The sequence below is a fragment of the Larus michahellis genome, chromosome 3, assembly GCF_964199755.1.
Source record: "Larus michahellis chromosome 3, bLarMic1.1, whole genome shotgun sequence".
Taxonomy (NCBI): Eukaryota; Metazoa; Chordata; class Aves; order Charadriiformes; family Laridae; genus Larus; species Larus michahellis.
The window spans coordinates 45,313,350-45,325,613 of record NC_133898.1 but is presented as its reverse complement, the minus strand read 5'-3'; the positions used below and the strand labels follow the sequence as shown (position 1 = coordinate 45,325,613).

At 39.9% G+C, this 12,264-nt stretch overlaps 1 protein-coding gene across 2 annotated transcripts in view; it reads left to right on the top strand.

The window, feature by feature from the left end:
• The window catches only part of DRC8 (dynein regulatory complex subunit 8), a 35,520-nt gene extending 25,078 nt beyond the window's left edge, over nt 1–10,442 (top strand). Inside the window, exons 3-7 of one of the 2 annotated variants that reach the window (XM_074578239.1) lie at nt 800–872; nt 6,465–6,544; nt 8,525–8,567; nt 8,668–8,734; nt 9,752–10,442. In XM_074578239.1, the coding sequence (XP_074434340.1) occupies nt 800–872; nt 6,465–6,544; nt 8,525–8,567; nt 8,668–8,734; nt 9,752–9,867 (379 nt within the window). In that variant the 3' untranslated portion in view covers nt 9,868–10,442. The remainder of the gene's footprint in view (nt 1–799; nt 873–6,464; nt 6,545–8,524; nt 8,568–8,667; nt 8,735–9,751) is intronic. The other variant, XM_074578240.1, reaches the window with a different exon arrangement.
• Nucleotides 10,443–12,264: the final 1,822 nt, after the last annotated feature.

Here is a 12,264-nt window from a genome sequence, read left to right as displayed (position 1 = left end):
ATTCACATTTGAATTTATGTGTTGTAGAATTGGACTGAAAATCACAAGCAATATTGATGTTTCTGTTATTTTGTTTTCAATCATACCGTAAGTCTCATTAGTACTCTCTTCTACAGCTTTACAGTACTTTTGTTTCTAGTCTGTGATGTTGTTCATCTCAAACTTTTTTGAGGCATTGCCAGTTTGGTCAGAATTTTGTTTAGAGCCTCAGAACAACCACATCAGGTTCAGCAGTAAATGCAAGCTATGAATATAATTTGCAGCATAAACAGTGTGGTGATTAAGCCCCTGTGTTGGTCTGTTTGGCTCTTTCAGAGCACAGCAGGGGCATAGCAGGGCTGCCTCCTTCCTGACCTTTTGTAATTGTTCTTTCCTGCAGTTACAACTTCTATCTTTATAGCATTTAATGTAAACATATATTTTATTTGTTACCTTTCATCTCAGTAGGTTTTCAAGTGTTTTATTAACTATATACTGAAACTAAGCTTAACAATTAGAGGACAGCGGTTGAAAAGTAACCTGCACACAGTACACTGCAACACAATGGTAAGAAGAATTTTTTTGGAAAGTCACAGGAACAATTATACTCTTCCAAAAAGCTCCAGAATATTTAATGTATGTAAAAATAGACATTGCTTACTGAGACATCATCTTAAAAGTCCACATACATATGCGTGTGCATGCTTGTGCGTTTGCACATGCACACTCCTAAACGCAAGCTCTGAATTGGTATCTGGATTCTCCACAGAAACTCATGTATTGCAGATTTACTGACAGAGACGATCTTTCTTTCTTTCAGAGAGATTGGTTCAATTGTCAGGTCACTGGGTTGCTTCCCAACTGAGGCAGAACTACATGAACTGCTTGCAAAGGTAAATGTTTAGATCTTTTTTTTTTTTTTTCAATCGTAAACTTGCACAAGTTTGGCCCTTCTGCCTTGCTGTGTGGGAAACCTAAGCTCTTTTCCCACAGTTTGGAAGTGTCATGGAAGCGATTCAGGGAGGCAGGCTGTCTCTCAGGTTGCCCTGAAGCCAGCCTTTAGGCTGATGAGGTAACAATGTTGATGGGTTGAAATGAGGAATCTTAGACTCTCTTTTACCCCAGAAGGTCACTGTGATACTGTGCCAAGGTGGAGTGGCTTTTACAGAAAATGGAGTAAAAATTGCTTTTGGCCGATGAAAAAGGATGTCCTAAACCTCAGTCGGATTAGCATATCCAAACCCTGACCATCTCACTCTTCTGGATGTGCCATGAACACACACTGGATGATTAAGCAATAAAAATTAGTTCTTGAGCAGGTTTTAAAATTATACATCAAATTCCAAAAGTACACAGGGGGAAGACCTGCTATTTTTTTTTCACTGGGTCCCGTTACTGATATCTTATAGCCAGACCTCTGAACTTTTTGTCCTTCGTGAGGTCTCTCCCAGTCTTGAGATTTCTCAATTATAGGTAAGTAATCTTTTCTTGATTACTTAAGCCTGTAAGTCAGAATCCAGACATAAAACTTCACATGACCTAGTGGTTCTCCCCTTCTCCCTGTGATCTGCAGGGGTAAGGAACTTCAATCACATTTCTCCACAGTTTTTTCCTACTCTAATTTTTGTCTCCTTCCCTCATGCTTGTAATAGAAAGGATGGTGTGGTGGTGCCTTGTCAGGGTATGGTTAATAAATGGGACAAAGAAGTGGGAAAAGGACTTCATGTGCTTTTCGCAAACTGATATGATGCTTTAAGGAATAGAAGATGTTGGGCCTGAGAGATGGGGGAAGTATTTTTCTCTTTTTCACGTATAGGTCACGATACTGGGAATTGATCTCTCTTACTCTTTTCTTCCTGTCCCCAACAAGACTTTGGATGGTTGCAGTAGTAGTCTTTCCTCAGTAGGCTTCTCTGGTCTCTTGCAGATCAGAATTTAGCGTTGTCGTGGTTTTGGCTGGATTGGACAATCAGAATGGCAGACAGCCCTCCCCCCTCCCTCCTCAGAGAGGAGAGGAAGAGATAAGGAGATTTACGAGTTTAGAAAAAGAACTAAACTACTTTAATGAAAATAATAATAAATAAGAAAAGAGTAAATAATAATAGAATAATAAAAATTAAAGAAAAAAAGAGTATACAATATATACAAAACCATATCCAGCTCCCAGGATGACGATCGCGTCACTAGCAGACATAGGGAAAGTCCCAGACTGGAGTCAGCGATGGACAGGAGCTGAATTCCAGAACTAGAGTCAGGAATGCTCGGATCGGGATCAAAGGCAGATCATAGAATCGTAGAATCATAGAATCATAGGGTTGGAAGGGACCTCTGGAGATCATCTAGTCCAACCCCCCTGCCAGAGCAGGGTCACCTAGAGATGAACAGACAGGGTCCTCCTCAGACATCAGCCATTGAAGAAAGAGTGAGCCAGAGCAGCCTTGCCCCTTTGATCCCTCAGCTTTTATACTGAGCGTGATGCCTATGGGATGGAATACCCTGTTGGTCAGTTTTGGGTCACCTGTCCTTTCTGCTCCTCCCTGCAGGTGGGACCCCTCTACGCTTCTCCGCTTCCGACCCTCTAACGGGGCAAGCAGCGAAGTTAGCTGACCTTGGATGTTATAGCAATAAGTCTAAGCAAGAGCCTCTGTGCATACCATTTCTTGGTATAATCAGGTCTTATCACTCTGAGAGTGAACGGTTTCTGAACAATATGCTGTTAATTTCAGACTTTAGTCAGTTAGGAGAGGCCCAGCTAAAAAGTAAAATTACAAATCAGAAAATTGGTTCTGTTCTACCTCAAACCAGGACAAGTGTGAGAAATCTTGTGCTAAGTCTTGTGAATATGACACAGCTGCTTCAGATGAGGAAGTGCAAAGAACCGTCAGAGGAGAAAGATCTTTTAACATGATACTGCAGTCTGTCTGCTCTGGTTCTGTACTCTCAGTACCAGATTGTCCCAGCGCCCACTGACAAACAAGACAAAATGGAAAGAGAAATTATGGTGCTTAATATAGATGATATTTTTAGTGGCCCACAGAGATTTTTGTTTGCAGCAAATGAACAGTGCAACTGACTCAAGATACAGAATTGAGAAAAGGAAAAGGATACTTTGACCACCCTGCTAAATCCAGGGGAATCAGGAGAGTTTAAGGCCTGCCTCCCCCTCCCAAAGAGACTGGACTTTCTTTTTTTTTTTAAAATCAATTTTCAGCATTACTGAAAATTTGAGATAAGTAGTACATAACAACGTAGAATGCAATGCAGCTATGAGGTGGAAGATTCTGGAGATACAACAGTACAACATGTATGCAATTGTTGATTACAAGGATATTAAAGTACAAATACTGCAAGAAGAAAGAATATATTCAGGAGTAATGGTTAACATTAAAGATTGCTGAACTGAAATTTAAATCTCAAAGAAGGTTTTGTGGTGCCTGTAAATGAAACCTTGGCATAAGTTTAGTACCAGAAGAACACTGTCTTCTTGTAGAACCCTTAATGTATTATGTTAATCACAAATATATCTTAATTTATGTAAGGTACTATTACAATTGACTATGATAATAACCTTTTATCTTAATCTAGATCAAGTAAAAATTGTCTCTGTTGGCCAGTTTGTAGCCAAGCTACTTCTCCAGTATTTTTGCCCTTGTAAACTGTGATTAAATTCTGTTTCTCACGACTTCTGTCTCTCAGTCATCTCATCTTCCTATTAGCCTTATTGTAGCTAAACGAGCATACGTTGCCCTCAAATTATTCATATCTGCCAAATCATCATTCATATAATTATTTTATCTCTAAAACTTATCATATACTCTTTCCTATATTGCCTTATCCTAAATGCTGGAGTTAATATAATATCTTTAGGCCTAGTTACAAAGTTAAGATTAAATGATAATCCTAGAGATGATGAAAGATAATCTGAGGGTTACTACAATGCTTGGAGTCTGAAATCCCAGGTTCAGTGCACTGCTCTGACACAGATCTCCTGGATAACTCTGGAAGATGGTTTTCTTTCTTTGTGAGTCAAGTTCCCAAATGTTATGTGGACAATAATAATACGGCTGCGAGAGTAAAGATACAAAACATAATGGATGCTACAGTACAGTTGTTACAGGAGCTGTGGATGTACCCAAAGGAAAAGAGATACAGCAAAACTCACAGTTTGACCAACCAAATACTGTTATTGTCACAGTCACTGTGAAAAGAGGAGGAATTACAGAAAAAGGAAAACATCAATGGGAAATGAGCTGTAGAACAGGAGTGAATATGAGGAAGAGTAAGAGGATACATACACCTGCAAATCTGAATACTTACTGACATAGGTGAGGTTAATATATTCAATTTATTCACCTATCTATCCAATGTTAGAAATAGGATTAATTTTAACAGTTCAAGATATTGCTGGGCCTGTGGAGCCACTGAAATGGAAGCTGTTCTTTCCAGGTCAGAGGAAGCTGAGGTTGCTCATCACCTCCCAGGTCTAGGTTCATTGTCAGGAAGGACGGTTTTCTTCTGCAGACTGCTCGCTGAAGGCAAAATATAAATAGCACACCAACATTAAGAGGCAAAGCTGGATGATATTTGTCAGTGAGGGCTGACGCTTTCACAAGTATTTGTTACGTTGAGCTCTGAAGTGGTCATTGGCAGTGAGTTCTTCTGGAATGAAAATTAGGATGACCTTCAACTGTTTGGCTGAGCAGAGCTAATGTTTTTTGGCTCTTAAACTTGGTTTATATATTTTAGCATCTTCATGGATGTTCTGCGTCCTTGCTTTTGCTTGTTCTGCTTAATATAAGACACATCTATCTATTTGCAATAAATAGCTACCCTATTTCTTTTTCTGTCTCTGTGGACTTCTGACCTAATACTAGTTGAAGCACAAGATGTTCCCTAAAACATGCTGTGTACTTTTACATCTCAATATTTGTGATGCATGGAATAGTTCAGTGTATTGACTGTTATGTCACTGCAAAGAAGTTAAGTTTTGTCAGGTATTTTGTTACATCTTTTCAATCAAGCAAGCAGTAAAACAAATGATTCTGTAGTGGTAAAAGATACCATTTGATTTAGCATGAAGCATGCAATGGCTTAATTTCCTTGCTAAAGATCTCTTCCACTAGGCTCACCAAACAGAAGGGAAAAAGTTCTTTTTCAAGCCAATTTCCACTCTAAAGCAGCAAGAGGTGGTGGCTGCCTGCTTTTAGCAACCAAAACCCTACAAGAGCACTGGAAAAGAGCATGCAGCAGCAGTTGTAGCTCTCTATTTAAGCAACTGGATGTATCAGGCATCACCCCCAGCTCTGAACCAGCTCCCAAGAGGAAGATTTCTTACTTCATCTTTTCCTGGCTCAGTCAGGAGATTTCAAATCAGTGCCTATTTGAGTCTTCTTTCAATCTGAGCTGTGCCTGTGGAGAGCCTAGCAAGGTGTCGCTGCTGTCATGTGAGACCACAAGGCACACATCCAGTTTCAACACAGACGGGAACAGGCTAGCTCCATTAAGAGGGCTCCTTTTTGGGAGTAAAACTTGAAATTTTCAGGAAAGGGATGCATCGGGATGATAGGGAGCAGTTGCTCATCTCCTGCAGAAGTATAGGAATGTAGCGAGAATGCTGCTAGAAGTCCCCAATGTTTTGGGACTAATTTGTTAATTTGTTTGGGAGGCAAAAGGAAGCTTTTCTTTGTGTAACGCTTTATGGTCTGCCTTATGACTGTTTCAGACTGCCCTCACTCAGTCTGCCTGCCTCTCTGGTCCTTCCCCTGACGACTCTCTCTGGCTATGAAACATGTGGAGGCAACAAATTCCATCCTTGAGGTGTACTAGACTGGGGTTATGTCCAAACTAGCACATTAAATATGCCCAGAAACATCCTTGGGTGTTGAAGCCAGCTGGCACAGAGCAGCTCATGTCTACCCTGGCAAATGTTTTATGTGGAGTGGCTGCGCAAAGCAGCCTGCTGGAGAACAGTCCCTAAGGTCCTAGCCAGGCCTGGTGACTGCTGGGGGGAGCATTAGGTGGCACAGGCCAAACTCATGCCAGGGAACGTGCTAAAGGTTTGCTGTTATGGGTGGTCACATTACACTGCTTGGGAATGTTCCATGTCCTGATGGACTTTACTAGTATGAATGCCTCTGAATTTAAACCTCTGCTGTGTTATTGTGGGAGATAAGATCAGTTACTAGGCATCCAGTTCCTTTGCGTGAATGGTTTCTAAGCACAAGAGGGCAATATTGAGTTGTTGAAAGTGTCTATAATAGCAGGGCTGTATTTTGCCTGGGATATTATTTCTTCCTCAAATTTCCCTCTATTTGATCACAAGCATTTCACTCAGATGTTACGGTGCCATGTGATATTAAAAACCTGATAAAAATATTCAAAGTCTAACTCTGTAATTTTAATGCAGGAACGACCCCAATTTTCTGGTTTTCATATTATTTTGCTAATGAGTCATATAACCTGCCATACTTAAGTTTTATTTTTAGGTAGAAGAAGAAGAACCGACCGGATACGTTCATCTGGAAAAATTTCTTCCAGTGATGACAAAAGTACTACTCGACAGAAGGTAATGGAAAGTGGATTTTCTGTGTCTGTAGTTTATTCCAGATTGACAGGGTTGATTCTGAATAAATATATCGACAGTAATTTTATGTAACTGCAAGAAGTACAGGGTTTTTTTTGTTATTTAAACTCAGTTTACATTAGCTTGATAGCTTTTGTTTCAAAATTACTTTATCTACATAAAATTATGTTGTACAGATGATATAAATAATACCAGCTTATAATCATGAATTGTGATAATGTGTAGCTTTTGTATTTTTAATGTGAATCAGAATTAACTTGCTATTCAACATGTTTTGTGCATCTCTAAAATATTTTAAATGCAAATTAAGTTCATAACCATTACTTTCTCTGAACATATGAGTTACGGTTACTGAGAAGCACAGTCTGTTACAGTGTATTTTTAATAAGTTGTATTAAATCAGCTTCATATTCATGTCTCAAAGTGACAGCCAGGTACAGTTGAATGTACACAACTAGCACTCTAAAAGACTGCTGATCCAAAAGTCTAGAACAAAACCGCATTTCATTGTTCAAAGGTACATAGAAATATTTGCATGTACACAGGAACTTGTGCTATTTTGATATTTTGCACTAAAAGCAAGATTACTTATAGGGAATTTATCTTTCTTTTTAAAGATGGTAGCCAAGGGTTTTGGGAGACTCAGCCTTGGCCAATACTGAGAAGTTATTTTGCACACAGAGAGCCTTTGGTAAGAGTGTGTTCTACACACAGAATAGCTATAGGATTTCCCAAAACCGTCTCGCAGCATCCAGAGGCAGCAGGGTCCACCTTGGGGCTGAGTTTGAGAGTTTTTGTGCCTGTGCCTGGACATGGACCAGCCAGCAGTGTTTGGGTCCCAGTGTGCCAGCGCAGGTGCCTTGCCTTCCCAGGTTCCTGCACCTTTGCCTTCTCTGGCCTTCATGATACATTTCTGGCTCCACACTGATGTTCACCCTTTCACAAAATTATACCTTTCTACTTTGGGCTCTCTTCTCCTCCCCCCCACCCTCTCCACACAAACATACACACACATACAAAGAAAAAAAAACAACAAACCCCACACATTTTCCCCAGGCCAGTGCAGGCTTGTCAAGACCTACTTTATCTTTTGGGGCACTATGTCCACAGTTCACTTATCCAAGGGCACATGAGATTTGGATCACAAAAAACAAGGCCTCTTCTTAGTACATTTGATTTTTAGATAGTAAAAGAGCAAGGCGGGTCTGGACAAAACAATCACGCAGTTAGAACCTCCCTGGCTTCAACAGCTTCTCTTTAGTGTTCTTGGGGGCTGGTGAGAGTCTGCTGGGATATAGAAGGTCTCCATTGCTGCACAGGGTTTCTTTTCCAGCTCTTTGAACATGGTTTAGTGGTGAACTTGGCAGTGCTAGGTTAATGGTTGGATTTGGTGATCTTAAAGGTCTTTTCCAACCTAAATGATTCTATGATTCTATGATTCTGAAATTAGGCACACATATGTACACACACATGTGCCCACTTCTCCTGTCTCTCTGGAACTGTTAGTGACAGACCTTGTCTTTTATAGCTGCCAGCATTCTTTGCTGATCATCAGCTCATTAGACTGTTGAAGTCCCACTAGGTGATCTGTTGCCTACCTACAAGCGTACCTGGACAAAACTTTGTTTTCTTGGTTTGGCCATCTTCTGTTCAGGGCATTGGCTACATGGAATGATTCAGCTATTATTGATTCCTACTAACCCACTCAGCCAGCCCAGACATGCAGAAGCCCTTCATCTGGCTCCTTGGCACAAGGAAAATTCAACTGGAGTACAATAAAAGAGCTGAAGATCTGGACAGTTTCAAAAAGTCAAGCCGAAATTAAATGGTTGATAGACAAGCTTAGTAAATTCTCATAGAAATTAAGTTTTCCCTTTCTTTCAGTACTCATATTTTATTCATTCAGAATAGTAGAGCAGCCTGGCAAACAGTGACTTAACTTTTCTGATTCAATGGTTTCAGCTACCAGCCTATTCCAGAAGATGTTCTTCTACATGCATTTGAGGTCTGTAACTAAATATTCAAGTACATAACTGCTGGAAAGAAGTTGCTGATTCTTGAATCAATATGGTTAAAACCACAAGTTTTATTCTTTTTCTTTAAAGGTTTTGGATGAGAATAAATGTGGGTATATTACTAAAGAGGACGTGATCAAATATTTGACTGAAGAAGGTAACATGGCTTTTGTAATATCAGTATTGAAGTAAATAAACATGACGTATGTATATGGCACCTTGAGGTCCTCATTCTGCTTGCCAAAACTTGTGGGAGTAGATACATTGTCTTCAAACAATGCTGTTGCCGTGATGAGTGGCTGCAGACTAGAACACTTCACTGGTGAATAATGCAGGGAAACAACATTTATGTGCCTGCTTGCAAACGTTTTAAGATAGAGGTTATTATTAAGAGTCATAATTCAGTCTTGTGTGGATATTTTATGATTCTGTGCACATCTCTGTGCTTCCTAAGGATGTTACACTTTCTGTCCACCTGTAGAATTGTAGTTTAGATTTCCAGATGTAGTTCCAGGTAGTTCCAGTGCTCATTCTTTCCTACATTATCTTGATCTTAATTCTAGTGCCGTATGCAAACAAAGAGATTCAGAGACCAGATTTAAGTGGTATATCATGTAATCCTCCATATCCCTTGAAAAGCCTGCTTTTCTTGCATGGCTGACTCATGCCTGCCTCAAGTACAAAACGAAGTGCAGGCTTTGCACAAGTCCCCCTCAGATGGGGACCTTGTTCTCAAAGAGGGATGCAGTAAGCCATCAGCAGCTTTGAAGCTCCTAAAAGAGAAAAAAACTGAAGACTGTCATAATGTAAATACCAGTGAAAGGATAGCTAAATTAGAGATAATAATTCTAATGTACACATTAGAAGAATTCACTCTGGCAAAAACGGTGGTTTCGAAATCCCTGTGGCAGAGAGGAACAGGCTGTTTTGGAGCCTGTGAACTAGAAGGAGAGATCGGAAGATCCAGGCCCTCTGTCTCCTTTCCTTTAGACGAGCTCGCTTGGGGTGCAGGACTTATATTGGCAAAAGTGAAGGAATTGGATCCTTAGTATTGGTCCTTTTCTCCTCTGTGTGAGCACCAAAAGGAGATCCTTGCATGGGAAAAGGGGTGTAATTTGTCAGCCCTGGAAAGAATACTTAACAAGACAAAGTGTTATTCTCTGCTGTCTTTCAGGTGAGCCCTTTACTCAGGAAGAAATGGAGGACATGCTCTCCACTGCTCTGGATCCAGAAACAAACACTGTTCGCTACAGAGACTACATTTCAATGATGATAGTAGATGAAAGTTAAGATCTTCCCTTTCAGTGTTCGAGATGCCTTATGGTAACAGCAGTGTAGCTTTGCGGTTAGTTGAAATACGTATTTTAAAGTATAACAAAGCTCAGCTTGTGACCTTGTGCTTGTAATTAAAATAAAAACTGTGTAGCTATATTTCTTTGAGTTCTGTATACATATTGAAATATAGTCACACCTGGAAAAAGAGCTCTTGACAGAAATACTGTGTAAGGTCTGGAAAAGAAATCATGGAATTTAGTTTGAAAAATACAGGAAAACTAATGTTAATGGAGTCAAGAAATGACTTTACAATTGCTTCTGAAAAACTAATAGAAAACGAGACCTGTGAAAACGAGTAATAAGTAGGTAAGTGACTACCTTAAGATGACTAAAATTGCGAAGGCATGCTACTAAGATAAAGCTTTTTTATTTAAATGTAATCCCTGTTTGTATTTAACTAATAAGGCATCAGATAGGTTACTACTTTTGAAATAATATAATAGATCAAATAAATTTTCTACAATTTCTAGTTTTTGTCAAATATTTGTGCTTTGTTTACTGTAGGCAATTAAACTGGACCAGTTAGTTCCATTTTATGTTACTCATCCATTGGCACATGATATTTTGCTTCCATTTTAAACATGCAGGTAACACTCAAACCATTGCCATAGTCAAATTTACAAACAAAGTAATCCTTGAGAACATTTCTGCTACTATAGGCAATAAACAGTTCCCTTTTCATAGCCAGTTTGAAAGTCAGGAGCTAAAACTGTTCAAAACTTAGGATCAGAGGACATTTGATTTTCATAAACTGATGAAGCACCATTTTTTGAAAGATATTAGTGTAGAATACGTGTCTCAACTACCCTTGCTAGAAGACCAGCACAGACCTCATTTCTCTTCTCATTTCTAGCTTAATCATTTTCTTGAGTGTTACTGTACTGTTGTCCTCTAACTTGAGTTCGAGCTCTGTCCCCTGGCGTTCTTACCTTGTACATCATCTTCTAACAAGTGACCAGCAGTTGCCCTCAACTGAGGACGTCTCAGCTTGTAGGAGAAGATTCTGCGGTCTGGTCCCCAAGGGCACCATCTTGCACTTTGTGCTCCACACCTTCAGCCCCATTTCTGTTTTTCTACTCATCATCAAAGCTGGTTTCCTCCTTTACAGTGTCCTACCACTCCTCTGTCTTAACTGCATATCCCAGCTCTGTGTCATCAACAGACTTCTTCAGCTGATGAAATCCAGGGAAGACTGACACACAGAGGCATTGAATGCCTTACCCTCTGTCAGGCAGTTCTAGTGGCAGAGCTGAAAACAGAGTACAGGGCTTCTCATGACAGGTCTTCTGCTCTACCCAATTGTTTCACTTGTGCTGGAAGCTCAGCGGAGCTGTTTTCAAACATAGCTGCAAAGGAGCTGCTATGCTTTGCGAAGAAGAGATTAGCATGGTCTAAATGTGGTGATGGAAGCAATCTGAAAGAGGCAATTTTTTAATTCTCTTTGTACTTCTCTAACACAAGTTGTCTTTCAATGATATTTTCTTAAACGGTAAGGCAAGAAAGAGTTAATGCAGGTAAACATTTGCCTAGGTATAAACTGGGTTTCCATCTGGAAACCACTGTTGCACCGCTCCTAAGACTGCAGTGCACTCTTGTTAATGCTTTTGCTGTGTATTTCATTTCTTTGTCAGTAAAAATGAAAAACAAAGGTAATCATTACTGTTATAATGTGTGAAGATACAGGTTTCTGAAGATTAAAGCAAGAGCAACAAAGGCCCATTAAGAAAATATATTTTTTTATTAGTCGTCTTTAGTCTCTCTTTGGAAGCTGAAATTATTTTCCCTAGATGAATCCTTCTTCCGTTTGATATACAGTGTGTTGTACTGGATCACTAACACAGCTGGCGTGAATACAAGTTTCATTCATATTCTGCAGTCTGGGAGCCACTGTCAGCCTCATCCTGGCTGTCAGCAGGAAGATGCCTGTTTCAGGAAATCATTTCATAGCTCGCAGGGCTCCAGAGAGAGCACAATTTGTTTCTAGCGGTGCTACCCCAGAGGCTGCCTCAGCTACTGCTGTATCAAATCAGGATGCCTGTGTACAACACAGTTACAATTCATAGTGCAGATAGGATCTTAACATATATCCTTTGATGGTATATATAATTTCTTATCTTACAGTCTCAAATGCAAGGGAAGAGGGTATTCCGGCAAGTAAAAAGTGGGATTGTGCCTGAATTTATCACACAGCGACTCCTCCAGCCCCATCTTCTTATACCTGTCCCCAAGAAAGACACATGCAAATAGGACAGATAAAAGCAAGTTTCAGTCTTCACTTTGGGCATAAGCAGCCCAATTCCATTGTCTAGATTGTTACCAAATTGGGGGTGAAGGAAGTGTCCAGAACCAATC